The sequence below is a fragment of the Megalobrama amblycephala genome, linkage group LG8 (genome assembly GCF_018812025.1).
Source record: "Megalobrama amblycephala isolate DHTTF-2021 linkage group LG8, ASM1881202v1, whole genome shotgun sequence".
Lineage (NCBI taxonomy): Eukaryota > Metazoa > Chordata > Actinopteri > Cypriniformes > Xenocyprididae > Megalobrama > Megalobrama amblycephala.
The window spans coordinates 12,194,593-12,214,497 of NC_063051.1; the positions used below are offsets into that span (position 1 = coordinate 12,194,593).

Consider the following 19,905-nt stretch of genomic DNA (forward strand, 5'->3'; position numbering starts at 1 on the left):
TACTGTAGTAGACATACAGAAGTCTGGGATAACTTGAGAATCTTTTAATTGACAGCTTTCAAAACGAAAATCTAGAGTAATATACAATGCTTATGAAACAGCTATGAATTCAATATGAAAAAGTAATACATTGGATAGCTTGATATTCTCTGTCTTTTTACAAGAGAATCAAGTATACATTACAGTACCTGACATGTTGAATGCCTAAAATCTTCTTCTGGGTCACATTATATACCATTAGGAACAAGGAATAAGTTAACTTTCCCATGCACAATTTTAGCAATACAGAATTATCAGTTTGATATAATGTCACTAATGCAAAGTTTAGCACATATGGTCCAATACTTTTTGTTATGGTAACAGAAAAAGTAATCTTGTAGGTTCAAAATACTTGGCGCTGAAGGTTGTGTTGGATTTATCATATTGAAATGGCAGGCAGAAGAATAATTCAATTACAGTGAATAATTAAATAAATTCAGTCTTTGTTTATTGGAGATAACTAACTCGGAAAGGGACTAAGTCTTCCTTTATCTCCTTATAATGTTCTCCTGAGGGTAACAGATGATCCATTGCTTGGGTTGGGGGCAGAAGAAGATGAGAAAGTGCCTTTGCAGGACTGTCAGAAAGCTGAAAATTACAGGAATAGAGGGAAATCCTAAGTCCAATACTCTACAAAATATAATGCTATGAGACCAGATGGATCTATAGACATTTTTGGGGCGTTTAATGAACAAATTATGATAACTTCACAATCCAGCAAACACTGACCTTTCACTGAGGCATGGAAGGTTGTGAAGAATTCCAGGAGCGCAGGCAGGGCAGACCCTGGCGGTTTATTGAGGCAGAGCTATAGGGTCGCAGGTCAGAGTTCAGCGAGGGTGATGTTGTCATGTTCATTCCCAGGCTGAGGGATTTAATTTCTTTTCTCTGGAATTCAATAGGAGACTGCAGAGCTATGATGGGTTTGATAGAGGAGATAAAAGAGAACAGTGTCCATTAGGAATTCTGATCTATGGCGAGGTCACAGAACAGTCAATGAAAAGTATGATTATGTTACCGTTTAAGAAGTTGCGCTGTGTCTCCAGCATCTGTATGATGTCATTTGCCCAGGATATTCTGATTTCTGGAGTTGATGCACGAAGAATGAATCGGTGCATGCTTCCATCTACATTACGAGACGTCAACACCAACCGACATGGGTCATCTGGGCAATGATCCTCAATGCCCAAACAACTAATCTGTGAAAGATACAAATAAACATTTACCCTCATATTTATTTTGCCTACAATCTCCCACTTTTTTCTCCTCTGCTTCTCACCTTGATGCTGTTTTTATAGATGTATCCTGGCAGGGAAAAGCCTTTCTTGCGGTCAATTGGCTCGCTGAGGATGACAAGCTGCTCAAAGAGGAACACCCGTCTCTCCTTGGGACGGGAGAGGATGCTGTTCTCATTTTCAATGAGCGTGAAGGTGTCCTGTTGCAAGAGTTTCCCTTGTGCCCTCAGCTGACCCTATGAACCCATATAGCTTCAAATTCAGGTAAGAGAGCTAATACAAATATAAAAGAGCTATAAATGGCATAAATAGATAATTATTGTATAAATAATGGCCTCATGCTTTGCTCATTTTGGATACTGAAGGTTACCAAGGTGAAGTAAACCATTTCCATTTCTCCAGTATATTTGTGCATTTTACCTCAAAACCCTGTAGTCTTCCAACATTCATCATGTCGTTACATCGCTTTGGAACAAAACACATCACCTGCACTGCCCTCTGTGATAAGGACACAAAAAGAAGACAGAATAATAATTCAATATGTCCAAAATGTTTATTCTCTTTTCTTTTCTTTTATAAGCCAGTACAGACTGAACCTACCTCAAGATCTTCTGTTTGTCTGCCTGCTTTAGTGTAGTACTTCAAGAAATCCTGTAAATAAATAGCATACAGTATAAGTAGAATACTAACTAACATACGGAAGAGGATTAGGGCCAAGCAATAATAAAAAAAATAAAACCATCTCGAGATTAAAGTTGTTAAATTTGAGAAAAAAACTCGTTAAATTTCGCGAAAAAAGTCGAAATAAAATGTTGAGAATAAACTCATTAAATTATGAGAATAAAGTCATTAAATTATGAGAATAAAGTCATTAAATTAGGAGAAAAAAGTCGTTAAATTATGAGAACAAATTCGTAATTTAACGAATTTGTTCTCGTAATTTAACGACTTTTTTCTCATAATTTAATGACTTTATTCTCAACATTTTATCTCGACTTTTTTCTCGAAATTTAACATTTTTCTCATAATTATCGAATTTGTTCTCGTAATTTAACGACTTTTTTCTCGTAATTTAATGACTTTATTCTCAATATTTTATCTCGACTTTTTTCTCGTAATTTAATGACTTATTCTCAACATTTTTTCTCGAAATTTAACGAGTTTTTCCTCGTAATTTAATGAGTTTATTCTCAACATTTTATTTCGACTTTTTTCTCGAAATTTAACAAGTTTTTTCTCGAAATTTAACAGCTTTAATCTCGAGATGGTTTTATTTTTTTATTATTGCTTGGCCCTAATCCTCTTCCGTACTAACAGGCATAAGGACTGCAACTCAGCTCCTTAATTTGTAAAGAATTTACCTAAATCACATCCATGTTTTTTATCTATATATCAGGGTTAAACAAGGCATGTTTGATTTTTTTTTCTTACAAATAATGTTAGTAGCAATAAGTAGCAACAAAAGCTATCATAATACTTTTCTAAATACCATGAACTTCATGTCAGCCCATACATTGACAAGATTTATAATTATATATATTGGCTATACAGTACGAATTTGAAGTAATTTTATCTTTAATGGGAATCCCTGAATAATATATTTACTACCATTCAAAAGTTTGAGGTCAGTATGATTTTTTTTTTTTTAATTAAATGCACAATATGTCAGTTTTCACCACTAGAGGTTGCTTATTCAAAACAAAGGCATAGCTTAATCACACCTTGATTTTGTGCAATCATGGGAGGTGTTGTCTTCATGTCTATAGCCGGAGAAAAAGAATCGGGATGGGACTCGGGCAGAAATCATGTTCGTTACTGCTGCATGAAGCAGAGCTGGAGCAATAGCTAATGAGAGACGAGCGCAACACACTCGAGAGCAGCGGAACATTTATTTTGCCACAGTTGCCGCTTCTGCTTCTTCCGCTCAGTGGCTACTGAGACACTTAATGCACATTGCAGTAAACTAGATCAATATTAGGCAGGTTAAAACATGGTACTCGCTATAAATCAAGAAAACAAGATTTAAACAGTAAGACTTACTGTGTTGAGCTATATAACATGATTAGTTTTCTGTCGATTAATGTATCCATCCAAACAGTTGCTCACCCGTCTAATAAAACACATAATATATTAAAGCGTCTTTGGTGTTTCCATGGAAATCGAGGGTAACGCGGGTATGATTTCATTGATGCACGGACACGCTTATTTTGCTTAATTGCTTATTTCTATGGATTTAAACATTCTTGGAAACATTTGGAATAATGTAAGTACACAAGTCAACAAAAAACTGTATATAACTTTGTTCTAGTGGTTTTTGGATACTTTAATCCAAATCCAATCTTACATATTGTGCCTTTAATACTTTTTCAGCAGTAAATGTATCAAAAGTGACAGTAAAGACATTTATAATGTTACAAAATATTTCTAAATATATGCTGTTAAGAATCCTAAGAAAAAGTATCATGGTTTCCACAAAAATATTAAGCAGCACAACTGTTTTCAACATTGATGATAATAATAAGAAATGTTACTTGAGCACCAAATCAACATATTAGAATGATTTCTGTGACATCTGATCATGTGACACAGAAGACTAAAGTAATGGCTGCTGAAAATTCAGCTTTGCCATCACAGGAATAGATTACATTTTAAAATATATTAAAATTGACAACAATTTTTTAAAATTATAATAATATTTCAGCAATGGCCATAAACCCTGTTAGGTGTACAGAGGAAAACAGAGAAAGACTGAAAGTACAGGTGAAAAAAAAAAACCACCATTAGTAGCAGCTATTTTGAGCTTTTGTACAAGCTCACAATAACACACCTTCAGCAGCAGCTGATATTTCATGATTCTCTGAACAGGTTTGATGAGCAGGTCATTTAACTGCAGTCTGTGACCCAGCTGTTGTCTCAGTTCCTACAAAATAATAATAATAAAAAAAAAAGTACAGGACAGTGAAAGACCTTTCCCTCATACACCAAATTGTAAACATCACCACATAACTATACTCAGATTTTACCTAATTTCAGCATAAATTACCTCAAAATAGGTTTCGATGTACTCTGAGACAATATGCTCTGACTTTGGCTTGTTCTGACAGTAGACCACATACATGTTGAGCCGTCTCTCCTGGGAAACACACACACAGACATATTTTTTCCTCAGCAAATTTACGTAATACAAATTACTGCATTATATACTGGCAATATCATCAGCAGTTTAACTCACAAGAAGAAAATAAAACAAAGACTTACATGTTTAATAAACAGTTGTGCCAGCAGGTCAGGTTCAGACACACATTTCTCCAACTCTCCAAGAAAATAGCTGTTCAAAAAAAGAAAAAAAAGATAAAGGTAGGAGCTGTAAGAAGGTCTCAACTGGCACAGATCATATCAATAGGTGACTTACTCTTTGTGCCAGTCATAGATCTGATGAATGTTCCCAAACACTATTTTATCCTTTCCTGCCAAATACTCAGGCACCCCAACACTTTTCATTGTAGCCATATAACCCTGGAGAAGGGAGAAAATGAGAGTTAAAAAGAGAGCATGACTAAGCTCTTCTATGCATATTGAATGTAGTTATGTTACCTCCACTACAAGCCCCAGGTCTTCCACATACAGCTTCTCTGTCTCTACCAGCTCTGCCAGCACATATCTATGAGTAAAATATGAGGTATGTCAGATTTGGAGCAGGATTATTAACAACATTTTATTCCAGAAACCACGGGTTTGAGGTCACCATCAATCAAACGCCTACATGCTTTTCTCTAAGGCAGTTCTTCTCTCCTGCTCTTCATCCTCTAGGCTCAGCGATTGTACAAGTGTCTCATCAGTCAAGGAGGCATCTCCCTCCCATCTCCCAGAATGCACATCGCAAGACTGATGCCTCTGAAATTGGACTCATTAGCCATCACAAGCACAAAAATTATTCAGTACTGTCCAGTAATCAGTGTAGTGTAGTACCTGCAAGAGATCATTTAGGTATCTTGGGTAATAGGGACTGTCAGGAGATGTTGGCCCTGAAAGTTCACCACAGTTCTGTATGCCACAGGACAAGAGTGTGTGTACGGTTTTAGTAGTATATACAGTATAAAAAAATACACTTATTCCCTCTCTCTCTCTCTCTGTGATATACACTACCATTCAAAAGTTTTATGTTAACTAATGAAACCTTACTGTAAAGTGTTATCAAAAAATCTTACTGCCTAACACTTTTAAACAGTAGTGTATGTGCATACCAGAGATCTGTAGGAGTGAGGCAGTTTTTTGGACTTCTCTGTTGAGCTCAATGGGCTTTGAGCAGGTGAGTGAGGTAGAAACATATAGCCTGACCCATCTGGGCTCTGAATGACCTTTGAGCTCTGACCCTTGCCACCTCCTCCCAGACTCAGCCTTCGAACTGGGCTGCTCAACCATCTTTTGAGGGCCTTGAGAGAGCGGGTAGATGTGGTAGATGGCCGTCTAGAGGAAGGAGGCTGATTATTGCTGGGTGAGATTGGAGAGAGGTCATCAATGGAGGCAGAGGGCGAAGGTGTATCGGTAGGCAAGGAGACATCACCAAGCTCTGTCAACGTGTAAGACTCTACAGAGGCCAGGATAGAGGGAGAGAGAGAGAGAGAGAGAAAGAAAGAGAAAGATAATGTAATAGAAGATCTTTAAAGCAACACTTCCAAAAAACAGGAGCTGAAACAGGAGGGAAAAATTGTGCTAAAGCAAAAATGGAGGCTGTGATTATCAAAACTCTGAACATTTGACAAATTAATGGATGGCATTTTTAGGTCTACAAACAAATATAACAGATTATAACTAAATGCATGATTAAATGATTTTAACTTGATTGTACTGACAACCACCATGATAAAACAGGGTAGAAGACTTACCTCATTTCATTAGAAGTGACCTTTATTTCCCATTACTTTATATATAGCCATTCTTTTGCCATAAATAAAGTGCTTTTTCTGTTTTTATTTAATTATTATGTTAATTATTATCATTTTTACTTATTTAAACATATTTTGAAGTACTTAACAGTAAAATTAAACGCACTGACATTTTTCCCAATTAACAGGTTTTTACTGTTGCATTTATTGTTGCTAAATTCACAAACATTCAAAAAGAAAATGTGGGGTCTCTAAGATTTTTTAATAATAAAAAAGCCTCTTATGCTCACCAAGGCAATGAATTTATTATATTACAAATACATTAAAAACAAAAATATTATGAAATATTATTACAATTTAAAACAACTATTTATATATTCTTTAAAATTAATAATTACTCCAGTCTTCAGTTTCACATAATCATTCAGAAATCATTATAATATACTGATTTGATGCTCAAAAAACATTTCTTATTATCAGATTTGAAAACAGCTGTCCTACTTAATATTTTTGTGGAAAGTGATTTTTTTCAGGATTCTTTGATGAATAGAAAATTAAAAAGAACAGCATTTATTTAAAACATAACTTTTTGCAACAAAGTAAAAGTCTATTTGCTGTCACTTTGGATCAGTTTAATGCGTAATAAAAGTATTAAATTACTTCAAAAAAAAATTTTTTTAAATAAATAAACAAATCTTACTGACCCTAGACATTTGAATAGTAGTGTATATTGTGCAATAAGGAGAGAATTGGGAGAGACAGAGAGTAAAACGATTATATCAAAAGGGAATTTCCAGTTTCACCACTAATATTCATCTTGCAGTTATTTTTGCTGAATTTTCCACATAGTCATGAAAGGTGGAATATAAATATAGCTGGCAGCTCATGGAAGAGATTCTGCCTTATAAGCAGATGATACAGCTTAAAATGGTTTGGCTTTTTCCCCGATTTAAAAGCTTTACAGCACAAAATGGGAGAAATATGCCCTATGTGAAGGGCAAAAGAAAAGGAAAAACTTTGAGAGAGAGAATGAGGGACAGAACAGAATGGATTCTACTTTTTCTGTGTGCATGGATTAGCTGTTTCTAAAGGTCACAATAATCCTGCAATAACCTATAAAACAACCATTCACACACACACACAATGCACCAGAAATAAAACATTTCAATCGATAATCTGTGTAAAATGATACTGACAAAATAACAATGCTAAGAAATCATTTTAACATCATTTTTACAAACTGCAGGTCTGATGAAGCAGCAGAACAATGCAATTAATACACTCGGTTTCCAAGCAACGAATCCTTTTCAAGCTCCATAATATGTAAAATATGAATTAATGTTTTTTTTGGTCTAATCAAGTATGTTGGGCACATATTCAGAATATTCATCCCTTAAAAACATCAAAGCCTAACACAATGCAAATACAAATAATATTCAAAGAGATCTGACAATTTGACTATAGTGAAAAGTGACAGAGCAACATAGATTAATGGATCTCTTACCTTGCTGTCTGAAGCAGCAATCACACCTGGCCAAAACTTTCTGACAGAGGCGTACACAGCCACACACCCGTGGAGCACGATGCCCCTTCATACCAGCCGAGTAAACACTGCCGTATAAAATAACCCTACTGCATGGCACTGTGATGATGTTTACAGGGAGACACACTCCTATTCCCAGTTCAGAAGTAATCCCTGAGCTCTGAATTCACACGCAACATCTGTATAATCCCTGCTTTTATCCACATAGATCCACTGTCACATCATGCCTCTTCACCTTCCAGGAGGCAATGAGAAGGGTCAGAGTGAAAGAATAGGGATGTGGAGGGGGATGTGGTTAATTTCTTTGGCTCCTCATTTTCCTCCACTGCCAGTGTACAGTTCATTTGCCCATTAATAATATGTGTCTCTCAAATAGAGAGACAACAGGAGACTTTATTGCTGATAAAGTCACCATGAAATCAGTGGACAAATGATTGGAGAAGTCCAGCATACATCACAAGTCTGTCATGTTATGACATTTTGATTAAAAAATTTCACTGTCAATTTTTTTAAATTAAACATTTACATTAATAATTTTAGATTTTAAAAAATGTTATAATTTTTTTTTTATTTTTTTTTTTTAGAAAATAGAGGGTGATTTTTTTATTATTATTATTTTGGGAACATCTTTTCTTCCCTACTGTGACATTTATGTGAGTAAAATGGCTTCTCAAAAGACAAAATGTAGGACGGGACTTGATTTTGTCCATTGTTGTCATTTCTTTTGCTAACTGATTCAATCTTATTTTAGCAACAACGGGGAACAGTTAAAGGCTGCATTAAATGGAAGTTGTGATAGTCTTTTCTTGCCTATTGTGATGCACATGTCATATATCAAAATTTGTCAAAATTTTTTATCTTTTTTTCTCACAATTGTGAGTTTGCATCCCATAATTCTGACTTTTTTTCTCAGAACTGCAAGATTAAAACTCGCAATTTCGAGTTATAAAGTCAGAATTGCAACTTTATATTTAAGTCGCAATTCTGACTTTTCTCATAATTGCGAGTTTTTATCACGCAGTTCTTTTTCTCCAAATTTTTCTCAGAATTGTTGTGAGTTATAGTCAGAATTGAGTGATATAAACTCGCAACTGCATGTTATAAAGTCAGAATTGCGGGTTTATATCTCATAATTCTGATTTTTTTTCTCAGAATTGTTTATATCTCGCAATTCTGACTTTATAACACGCAATTGCGAGTTATAAAGTCAAAACTGAGAAATCTCGCAATTCAGAGAAAAAACATGTCGTTTTCCCCTCACAACTGGACATTATAACAGTTCTGTCTTTATATCTTGCAATTCTGAGGAAAAAAAGGTTAAAAAAAAGTCGCAATTACCTTTTTTATTTCATGGCGGAAACAAGCTTCCATATTTATCCAATCCCAGTGAAATGGCTTCTTAAACAACAAAAAATATGTAGGATGGGACAGTGCCGCTTTAAGTCGAACACACCTTTTACTTTTTATTTAGAAGGCGGGACTTAATGCGTGTTGCAATTTCTACCATTCAAGAGTAATCAGTGTTGCCAATTTAGCGATTTTGTCACGCTTTAGTGACTTCTCAGCCACTTTTGAGACTTTTTCAAAACCTTATCTAGATTGTTATTTTGCCCACTGATCTATATTCATATTTAAAAAGATGAATTTGCCATTATGATGTCATCTAGTGACATTTAGCAAACAGTTTTAACTACTTTCAATTGAAAGCCGTTGGCAACACTGAAAGTAATATGAGTGCACCGTCTTCTTAAGTCTTTGGAACTAATTGAAGAAGACGATGAAAAACGCCAATAAAAACAGCAGAAAACGAAGATGGAAGCAACAAAGCGGACATGTGAGGAGGTCTGAAGCCAAGGTACCCGCGTTTGTGTGTTCACCTCTAGTTTAAAAGATAACGCAACCTGGAGTGCTGTCCTGTGCAGGTCAGATGGATTAACACAAAGCAGTTCTCGGGTGCGTGCGTCGAATGGTTGATGGAGGTCAGAAAAGCTAGAACTCTTCACCGCGTGCAACACGTTACGACAGACGTCAAAAAGAATAATCTCCAAGTCTACTACAAATCTCCCTAGTTAAAAAAAGTACCCAATATTGCCATCTTGTGGAGAAACATCAGGGAAAACTTTTAATGAAGAGTCTCTCTTTTCTCATTCAGTTAGCCTAATTATTTTGGCATCTTAGACCTACATTTGTAGTGAAATATTCGACAGAAGATAAACCATATTTTCCCAGATAAGGTTATCTCATGGTCATCTCCATTTAACTTACATTTGGAGTTGGTTTAACTGAAAATGTGTGGGATTTTGGGCTTTAAAACTGTTGTTTTTGCTCTTTAAACCAACTGACAAAGTTTATTAATTACTATATTCATTTGTTTATTTATTTGTCTTGCACTAGGTGAGGAGTCAGTTAAAGACTGTTTTCATGTTTTGACTGTGTGTGACAAAGAATTCATGTTCAATAAAAAAAAAAAGGGGGGGTGGGGGGGGGGGGGGGGGGGGGGTGGGTTGGATGGGTGGGGGTATGTTTGACTCCTCACCTTTGCCCTCAGGTATGCGTTTGGGTCTTGAGTTCCAGCTTTGTTCTGCAGTTTCCAATTCTGCGCCTTTCTTTGAACAACTCCGGCTGTCTTCCAGTAAAGTACACCCTTCATTGCTTTCTTGGATCTGGACGGGTCATAAAAGTTAGTGTTATCCGTCAGCTCTGAAGGGGCAGAGCTGTAACTAGCTTTACTATCACAGCAGCAATGTATGCATGTCCATACCTGAGCAATTCAAGACCACATACCTCCTCAAATTAGACTCACAAGACAAGTCTTGAGAAAGAATTTCACCCCAAAATCAAAAGAAAAAATATGTATTTTGCATGAACAAAATTAAGTCTATTGAAATTTAAATACTCTAAATACTCATTTGAGTTCTCAATGGTAATTCTCTTCAGTTTCTGATTGCTGATTTAAATATTTATATAAATCAGTGTTACTTAAAGATAATACTACAAGTGGTACCATGACATTTTGATTAAAAAAAAAAAAACACCTTTCTATTAAGATCTATATGGATACATTGACAATCTAAATAAATGACTAATTTGTGCCACTGTTTAGACTTTACTTTCTTTGGTATATATTTACATGTATTACCATATACAAACATTCCAGACAACGCATATTAAGCTAGAAATGAACAAGTGTAACACATTTTTTTTTCTATCTACTGTAGGAATACATCCAAAGTACAGTGTACTGGAGGAAGTCTTATCTTTTGTGCTTGCTTCCTTCATTTGCAGTAAACATTTGGCAGGTTGGCCTAGTTGTAGCAATGTCAGTATTGAGCTGATGACTTGTTGTGACAAGTTTGGCAGATTTCTATTGAGGGCTTTAGTCTTAACCATGAAGTAATCAATTTCTGTTTAAGGAAGTACAAAGAATGCCAAAAAGGCCTTTCAAAGATAAGTAAAAATAAGAAACATCCCTTAGGCATAAAACAGGAGACAGGTCTGCTTTCAATCACTCTGGTTTTGAGACTGGTATTCTGTGTGTGGGTCTGAGTTAACAAAGTTGACATGATTGCAAGTTATTAGAATATTGCTAAAGCATTCACACAAACAGAGAAATAAAAATTGTGTAAGTGTAGTACACTGATTAAAATAGTCAAGATAAGGGTATTTGACATGTCCTGACACTACATTTTGCTAATGCATATTATGTATTAGTGTACTAGCTACAATGCAGTTCTTTTGGTCTCATATTAATTGAGAGACTGCATGGAATATTTATTCATTTTTACACTACAGAACAGTCACAAGACACTTAAAAGGTAATTAAAATGAATTAGTTGATGTAGATAAATGTATGGACATCAATACCCATATACTTATCATTTAGTAGGGCAGTGTTAGGGAATTGTAATATATAGTCATTTCCCTGTAAATCGTTCATAAGCCATTGATTTGAAAGTGACACAAAATTCACGTAGAAAGCGCTTGCTTACTTTGAACGCACTGTCAAAATCTGGTTATCTCGGTCATGTCAGACATCTGGAATGTGTTTGCAATATACCAAAAGACATACACAATAACAGCCACACTAAATAAGGCCTCAAAATAATTTTAATATTTTTCAGTTTTTTGATGTGTGTGTATTAAATAGTAGTCAATATTATGTGTGTGTATACTTTACACTACACTATAGTTCGAGAGGGAAAAAAGTGACCTTAAAATGGATCATTTTAAAAAACAAAAATGTACTAAAAAACAATGTTTGTGTTAAATATGTTCCATTTAAAAGTAAATGTGTGTGAGTGTGCGTTTGCTCACCCAGTGCTGGTTACTCAGGGCCAAGGATGGGATAGTGTTTGATAAAGATATCAGCAGTTGCTCTGCGTTTCCCTGAAGGTTGGCCAAACTCTTCATCTTGCTCTTTCTTGGTCTCCAAATGGATGAAGAAAAATGTTTGACTGTGTGTTGTGTTGTGTCTCCCTGACTCAATGACACACATTCTTATCTTCTCTCCTTCTTCTGTCCACCACCCATTCCCTCCCATTTCTCCAACACCCTCTTGCTCCATCTTAACCTCCCTGGGCCAGAGAGAGAGAGAGAGAGCAATGTGAGGAAACAAGAGAAAGGGCTCAACATGTTGTCCTACAAACCTCCAATCTCAAACCTCCAAAAATAAAGGAATTAAATAAAGTCTTTTTTAACATGTACAAGTCCCAAAGGTTAGGATTAGGGTTCTTCCCTATAGGGTAACTTAAATTTAGAACAACTAGTCAGTGGGAGGTCCCCAACATGATATGAAAACAATGTACATGTGTTTGTATGGGTTTTTGGAAGTGAAAGGGTTGTTGTGGGCAGAGGGTACTTGTTCAAGGATCTAGATCTATTATCCTTAGTTGTCTGCCATAAGGAAAACAATTATAATTAATAAACAGTAAATAGTGTCTTAAATCTATAAATCCAGTAAAAAAAAAGTCTTATGAGGATTAGGTTTAAGGATAAGAGATTATGCTTAAAAACATTAATAATACATTCAGTTAGTTCAGTTATATGAAAATAGTATTAAAAATGTTGCTTTCTCTCTATTTCTTTCTATTCTCTTTTATGCAGTTCTGTACAGCTGCAAATTCTATTCTAATTGTATTCTATTACTTTGTATTTTGTGTTGCTTTAGTTTTTATTCATTGTAAGAATAGTCTGTTATTATAATACTATGTCTGATATATGTGCTTGTATATCTATAATTTTGGTAGCCTACTTAGGATGTTTTGTTAATATAAAATATAAAAGAGTTAATTTAAGATTTTATCGGTCCCTTCAGAATCACAAGAATTTAAGCAAATCAGCTTGCAGTTTTGTTTTAAGTAATTTTCTGCAAAAAGTGCTATCTTTTCTTGAGCCTGTTTATTTGCGTTCAGCACAAAATATGTATAGGTTGTTGTACTACTGACATTGGTGTTAATTACGTAATGATGATTGATATTTAATTGTGCCACATTAATCAGAGACATTGTTGTGAGACTGCTTTATAGAGATGGATTGTCTTATTTTGACATCTAAAGAGGCAAGTGGTAATTACCAGATAAACATTTAACCTGGTCATGTAAGGACATTTTTGTCAGCAAAGTACGTCACTGTACAGTCTTGAAATCTGATCAAAGAAACCTTCACATTCCATATAACTGAATTCAGGGTCTCTGTGACATAAAACAAGCAATATATAAGACAAAAACACACAAAGTCCTGAAACACATATGTGTAACTTCATCAGCATAAGTGTGTTATATAAAAACTTATAAAAAGTAAAAATGCAAAAAGTTTTCACTTAGGGTTAGGGTGTGGGTTAGGGTTAGGTTTTAGTATTTATAACTAGCTGCATAGAAGTCTATGCAATGTGCCCTTTTAGATTGTGCTAAGTAAATGTCAAAATGTCCTTTTTTTGGTCCCCATGAGAAAAACCGCTTGTAATTCTTGTTAATTATGTTTTTTGAAAATGTAAAAATCCAGAAAGTTTTCTGTGAGGGCTGTGTAGGGCTAGTGTTAAGGGACAGAATATCTACAGTTTGTATAAAAATCATTATGCCTAAGGAAAGTCCCCATAAAACATGGAAACCCAATGAGTGTGTGTGTGTGTGCGTGTGTGAAAGGTGATTACGCTCTGAGTGCCTATGTTGAGTCCTTTCTGATCCTGAAAGGCATTAGTCAGTCTACGGAGCATGTATACACCCCTCTATGATCACATACTACACACACACATGCACTATGACGACGTGAAGCTGACTGTTGTATTTTCTGGGAGCTGAGGTTTCTGATAATAAGGATGTGAGAGTTGATTAAAGGTATAGCAGCTCTCACCGAAGGCTCATCTTTTCTTCTGAAAGGTGGACACAGGTGAGTTATACTCCATATTTGATCAATCTCTATGTTAAATAAAATAAAAATAAAAAAACATCTGATTGTCTTCATATTGGTTCACTGGAGCGCTAAAGAGAATGTTTTTTGCTTTATTGTTGTAATCTTTGGATTGTATTTTTCTATGTGATGTGCACAACTGGAGAAATGTTTAATTTATTGTTGTTTTGAGAAATTGAAATACCAGTTTTGTACAACTAAATATGTTTTACGATTTAAATTAGCTGTGTAAATATATTTATGCTACAGTTCACTGAGGTAACGTGCTTTTAAAGTGTACGTAAGCCTGTTTACGGGTATCTGTGTATTTTAAGCCTGAGCAGGCCAAATTTAGCACTGACAATTAAAGCACAGCTCTCCCAGGCTAAATCCAGAGCTATTAAAACTCCCAATTTTCTTGCATCGTAAGCTTTTGTGTCAATTGAATGGCAATAGTTGCAATCGCTGCAAATGCATTATTTTTATGAAGGTTCTTTTGCTTGGAGAGCCTTGTGGTTTATCTCTGTTGATCTGTTTACCTCAGGGGCCATAAACACTTGGAGTGCATTCCTTCACCTCAAGTTGCAGACCTACTACAACTGCGTTGGAACACTTTCCTCAAATGCCAGCAATGATGGTGTAGGCGAGATTGAACTCTTGAAACATGGCAGCCGTTCATAGCTCTGCCTTGGTGGACCCAAACCTGGGGTCCGGCCCGAATGACGATGAAATCTCATTGTTGGATGAGTCTGACTCTGGAAGTTTGCTCTCTGATGACTCTGTTTTCCCTGATTATGAACGAGAGGATGGGAAAAAGGCAACTGCCAACACACTATATGAGGCTTGTGTCCAAAATGATGCAGAAGCACTGAAGAGAGTGTTGGAACGTGGCATGACCCATGATGAGGTCATGGAAGTTGACATTAATGGCTGGGTAAGACTGTGCAGATTAGTATTAAAGAGCATGAGACTGACTGTCTAATCACAGAGCAGAGAGGTTAGTTGCTCTGGCAATAGTGTTTTTAGGAGTGAGCTATAAAAGATTGAGGTAGTCCATTAAAAATAGATAAGTTTTGTCAACATGGCATTCAAAATATATAACATCATTGTCAACCAATTATGTTTTGGTCTTAACTACTCTGTACTAAATACCTACAAGACTATGGATTTACTATGTAACTACATATTGTTCTGGAAAATTCACATTTACGGCTTAGTTTGAGGTTAGGAGTAAGGGTAGGGTTAGAGTTCTGGGGTAAGGGTTTGGGTTACAGTTAGAAGAAAAGTAAACAATGCAACAACAAATCTTAAGTACTTTAAATGAAATTACAATGCATCCATATGTATATTTTATATATTATATATATATATATTTATATGTATAAAATAAGTATATTGTATCAAACTGTTAAGGACATTTTAAGGCCACCTAATATAAAGCAGGGCCGATGTTTAAATAAATGTGTTGGTCACCCATAAAGGCTATTTCAACATGGTTTCCTTTGGGAGTTTCAAATGTTTATGAGTAAAATAGGGTCTTAGGTTAACATTTCTTGAAGAGACTTTTATGTTTAGTACTTTAACAGTGAACTACCAACTTGGACAACCATTGCAGTCCTTATCTAGCAACTTGGTAACAACAGTTTCACAATTCATATTTGAGGTATTACTGCATTTACTTTGAAATTTAACAGCTTGTGAAAGTCAATTTAAGTAATGTTAACAGACCTTATTGTAAAAACACTTGATCATGGAAATTCCTGAAGAAACCCATGCCTCAGGGATATTATGGTTTGGTTGATTATGAAAGTGTTGTCTGTTGGTGTGGAGTGTCTATGTGATCTCTAACCTTTTTAACTGTAAACTGATAGAGGTCCTTACAACATGATTCTCTCTTCTAGAATGGACTGATGGTGGCTGCATATAAAGGCTTTCTTCCAATTGTTTATGAGCTGCACGGCTGTCCACATCTGGACATCAACCACCAAGATAATGATGGCAACACTGCTCTAATGATCGCTGCTCAAGCTGGTCAGTTATAACATGTGATGTCAATTCACATTTTTTGATGGTAGTTAGAGGATCTACTGCCTTATTCTGCTGGCAGTAATAGTCTTACAGTACAGCCTAATATTGTTGAGTTTTGTAAATATGGTGCAATATATATAATTTACATAAAATAGAGATGGATTTGCATCAAAAAGAATGACAATGACTTCATGTTAAATGAGCTACTTAATTACTGTTTAGGGAATTCACCCTATTACTTTATTTTGTATATCTTCAGAAATACAATGTAAAAAGTTCTAAATCTTTCTGTACACAGGTCATGTCTCCATATGTAACTACATCATGAATTACTTCCCTGGAGCAGAGACAGAGATCAGAGACAACAGAGGATTCACTGCCCTCATTAAAGCTGCCATACAGGGCAGGACTGATGTGGTGGCAGCTCTTATAATGCACGGTTAGAAACTGAATTATCTTTGAGATATGAGCATTCCATATATTGCTTATATATTTATCACATCACTAGGAAGAGATAAGAAGTCACCAAATGACCCACATAGCCAATCAATAATGGCATAACTGGCATTGACCCAGTTCACCTCAGTAGCACCTATTAGATTAATTAATTAAGCAGCCAAGCATAAGATCTGTTGAAGGTGCAGAATAACAGGCCAGATTTGGAACAAGTGACTTTTGACACAGCATTTTAGACAAACTCTTTTTTTTTTTACCTAAAATAATTGTACGTCTTAACTAATCCCTCTCACTTTGAATGGGATGACTCTTTTGCTCTTTCCACATTCTTCTTTAAATTACTCAGGCTTCTGTCAGTGTGCACATTTTAATCTAGCCTTTAAAGTCGTCATGAAATGAAAATTGACAACTCATTTTTTTTTTTTTAATGGAATATTGTAGTATTTATTATCAATGATTTATCCGTGCACTTCATTAGTTTTTTAAAAATTTATGCAACCAGAGCATTTTTAGATTAATTCCTATGGAAGTTGAGCGCCATGCTTAATATACGCACGAGCGTGAGGCTCAACTTCCATAGGAATGAACTGAAAATGCTCGCTCCACGCCAACAGACACACACCTTCAGTCAGTCAGTCTCTCTTGTGCTCTCTCTCACTGTTTAGTGTCATTGACCGCCCTCGTCATCCTCAATAAATAAAGTTCTTACAGTAACATGAGGGTGCTCGCAGTCCGGTGGAGAGAAATCCCCCACTGACTGCAAACGGGCATTCAGATCTGCCTCCATTTTGTTAGCAACACCCAACTTCCAACGATCCTATCAATTCCTGAAGGTCGAAATCAAATCCCGCCCTCTCATTTCAGATGCTGTTTCACTCAAATAGACGTCACAGTACAGAAAAAAAAAAAGAATCGCAACTTCCGCTTCATGCGGACTTTAAATTTGTTAAGTGATATGTGAAAGCCAAGTATAATAAACCATACTTGGAATTTCTCCTCTTAACCCATCCAGTTGCACACACATTAGGAGTAGTGAGTAGTGAGCAGTGGGCAGCCATTTTTGCTGTGGCACCCAGGGAGTGATTGGGGATTAGGTGCCTTGCTCAAGGGTTCCTGCCGGTATTGAGACTCGAACCTGCAACCATCAGGTTACCAGTCTGACTCTCTAACCATTAGGCTACCACTACACCCCTACATCTTTTTTAAGATGTCTAGCTACTCTGCTTCTATGATGGATCTTTTTTTAAAACCATAATCCTCCAGCAACTCTCTAATACACAATATATCTGCCAAGGATTTTGGTAATATTATTATTATTTTAATTCTCTGTATTGTTCTGTCATAGGTGCTGATGTAAATGCCGTAGACACCAACCGTGGTAAATGTGCACGTGACTGGGCGCTGAAAACAGGTCGCTTTGAAACACTGACACGTCTGCGCCACCTTGTACTCCATCCCACAGCCGAACAGTTCTGTGACACCTACGTCCCAGAGTGGCCCAGCCTTAAGTTGCTGGTCAGAAAAGCAACAGCCCAAAAGAGTGCAGGCCAGAAGTTGACTCATCATCTCAAGAGTACGTTCAGTTTCAGTTTCCCACGTGACCCACAGGAAAATGGTGTCATGGATCACATGGTACGAATGACCACCAGCCTACGCAGCCCACTCATAGCCACGGCCACACGACCGCTTTGCCCAAGCAGCCCTCCACAGGTAGGTAAACGTCGGCTGGCTGTGGCTGAGCTGATGCAGAAGCACTCAGAGAAAGAGCTGGAGGAGAGTTCGCTGTGCCATCGAAATAATTCCGTCTCCTCCACTTCTCCATCTCTCCACTCTGTCGAGTCCGTCTCTGTGTCCTGCTGTGCCGATACAGAGAGGCGTGGAAGTGTGCTGTCCGGTATGCGCACCTTCATTCCTCGTAGCGTAGCGTCAAGACGCAACAGTGTTTTCCCCTCAGGCTGTGTCCCACAGATCAAAGTCACAAAATCCTCTGAGCCCACGCCAAAGAAACAGAAGAAGAAGAAAACACAAAAAGGTTACCTGGAGCCTCCAAAGTGGAAGTATAAGGAGGCCAAGGATGAGAAGAAGAAAGAGAAGAAAGCATTGAAAGAAAAGGAAGAGAAAGAAAAGGAGAAGAAAAGCAAAGACAAGGATAAAAGAAAAAAGAAAAAGAGCGATGATGACTAAGGTGGGATTTCTGAACTCTTTTAAAGCTCTCAGTCTCAATGAGGATGTAGATGCCCTCAGTGTAATGGCGTGTGGAGCAATGCTTGATGGCGGAACCAGTGATGCAATGCAGTGAAGAACGCAAAATAGCAAGTGCATTTTGAAACCTCAGTGGTGCAGTCCTGTCTCACGAAATCACTTCCTATTGTTTTTGCCAGTTTAAAGGGGAAATGTATCTATGATCATTTCGGTCAGTCTCATAGGCTAAAGCAAACAGTTCAAGATATCTGATTGGATGACTTACATGTAGGATAATTCCTAAATGAATTCTGCATTGTGTCTTTAAACAAACACCAACATAATCAGAACTGAATATCTAAGTTCATATATTGAGCAAATAAATTTAAAAAACAACAAATTTACCATAACTTCTCCATAAATATATATTCAAATGCTGTAGATTCCATATTTGCAAAACTATTGTATCCCACAGCAGACATGCAACCTCAATTCAGCTGCTGATAAAATGAACATTTAGAGTTTTTTTTTTTACAGCAACTTCTGAATTGTTTTTGGCAGAGTAAACTCTTAACAAAATGCTATCATGACTGACTTGATCATGTATTATGTTTGTAAATATGTATGATCCATTGTAAGATGCTGTAAATATGATTTAATAAACTATGTATCATGTAGTACACACAAAAAATTAGGCTTTTTCTCACACTCTCTTCCACCAGTGTATCATCTCTGACAGAACGTAGGGGACTAACGTGAGGCTGAACAGTCAGTAATCTGCTCTCTCACAGTTACGCAATACAGCCATCCTGAGAGCAGCAGTAAAGCCATGCAGGATTAGAGATCTAGCCGGGTCACTCAGGTCAAGCAGAGGCCTCTGGCTAAGTTTGGGATCATGAGCCATGGCTTCTTAAGGACATACTTTGGAATCACTTTTGTAGTGATGAGATCTCTTTATCAACAATGGGAAGAGAAATACTGTGCACAAAAGGACTAGATTTGAACTAAGATATGAGCAGAATGTGGGTATGTGCAGAGGTATACAGTTTAAAAGAAATAATATTTATATAAATAAATATTATTTATGTTTTTATTCTATGGACAGAGGTATTGACATAAATTATGGTTAATGTGGAAATATAAGTGAATTGTA

General features: G+C 36.3%; 2 protein-coding genes across 6 annotated transcripts; one reads left to right on the top strand and one right to left on the bottom strand.

Annotated features, from left to right (window-relative positions):
• Positions 1 to 22: 22 nt before the first annotated feature.
• arhgef25b (Rho guanine nucleotide exchange factor (GEF) 25b) lies at positions 23 to 12,274 on the bottom strand. 5 transcript variants are annotated; one of them, XM_048199308.1, is made up of 16 exons: positions 12,018 to 12,274; positions 10,240 to 10,366; positions 5,633 to 5,862; positions 5,244 to 5,318; positions 5,038 to 5,168; positions 4,869 to 4,935; positions 4,687 to 4,790; positions 4,533 to 4,602; positions 4,318 to 4,407; positions 4,102 to 4,194; positions 1,875 to 1,925; positions 1,695 to 1,772; positions 1,319 to 1,510; positions 1,058 to 1,238; positions 769 to 953; positions 23 to 627 (listed from the first exon to the last, which is right to left on the bottom strand). In XM_048199308.1, exons 1-15 carry the CDS (start codon positions 12,111 to 12,113, stop codon positions 772 to 774), a joined length of 1,767 nt encoding a protein of 588 aa, XP_048055265.1. In that variant the 5' UTR covers positions 12,114 to 12,274; the 3' UTR covers positions 23 to 627; positions 769 to 771. The 5 variants fall into 5 exon arrangements, with proteins under 5 accessions (XP_048055265.1, XP_048055264.1, XP_048055267.1 ...); XM_048199307.1 differs by having other exon boundaries at positions 5,519 to 5,862; positions 12,018 to 12,271; XM_048199310.1 differs by lacking the exons at positions 10,240 to 10,366; positions 12,018 to 12,274 and adding exons at positions 7,665 to 7,938; positions 9,605 to 10,035 and having other exon boundaries at positions 5,519 to 5,862.
• A 2,044-nt stretch (positions 12,275 to 14,318) lies between these two features.
• ankrd33ab (ankyrin repeat domain 33Ab) lies at positions 14,319 to 19,881 on the top strand. The gene is made up of 4 exons (XM_048199315.1): positions 14,319 to 15,021; positions 15,989 to 16,118; positions 16,414 to 16,554; positions 17,917 to 19,881. Exons 1-4 carry the CDS (start codon positions 14,752 to 14,754, stop codon positions 18,753 to 18,755), a joined length of 1,380 nt encoding a protein of 459 aa, XP_048055272.1. The 5' UTR covers positions 14,319 to 14,751; the 3' UTR covers positions 18,756 to 19,881.
• Positions 19,882 to 19,905: the final 24 nt, after the last annotated feature.

Bases quoted from the DNA above. Each gene is read 5' to 3' on its own strand.
- arhgef25b (XM_048199307.1), bottom strand. From the start codon at position 12,113: ATGAAGAGTTTGGCCAACCTTCAGGGAAACGCAGAGCAACTGCTGATA. The intron at 5,169-5,243 runs GTACTACACTAC...GTCCAATTTCAG, and splicing joins ACCTAAATGATCTCTTGCAG to AGGCATCAGTCTTGCGATGT. The intron at 4,195-4,317 runs GTAATTTATGCT...ATTATTTTGTAG, and splicing joins ACATCGAAACCTATTTTGAG to GAACTGAGACAACAGCTGGG.
- ankrd33ab (XM_048199315.1), top strand. From the start codon at position 14,752: ATGGCAGCCGTTCATAGCTCTGCCTTGGTGGACCCAAACCTGGGGTCC. The intron at 16,119-16,413 runs GTCAGTTATAAC...TTCTGTACACAG, and splicing joins AATGATCGCTGCTCAAGCTG to GTCATGTCTCCATATGTAAC. The intron at 16,555-17,916 runs GTTAGAAACTGA...GTTCTGTCATAG, and splicing joins GGCAGCTCTTATAATGCACG to GTGCTGATGTAAATGCCGTA.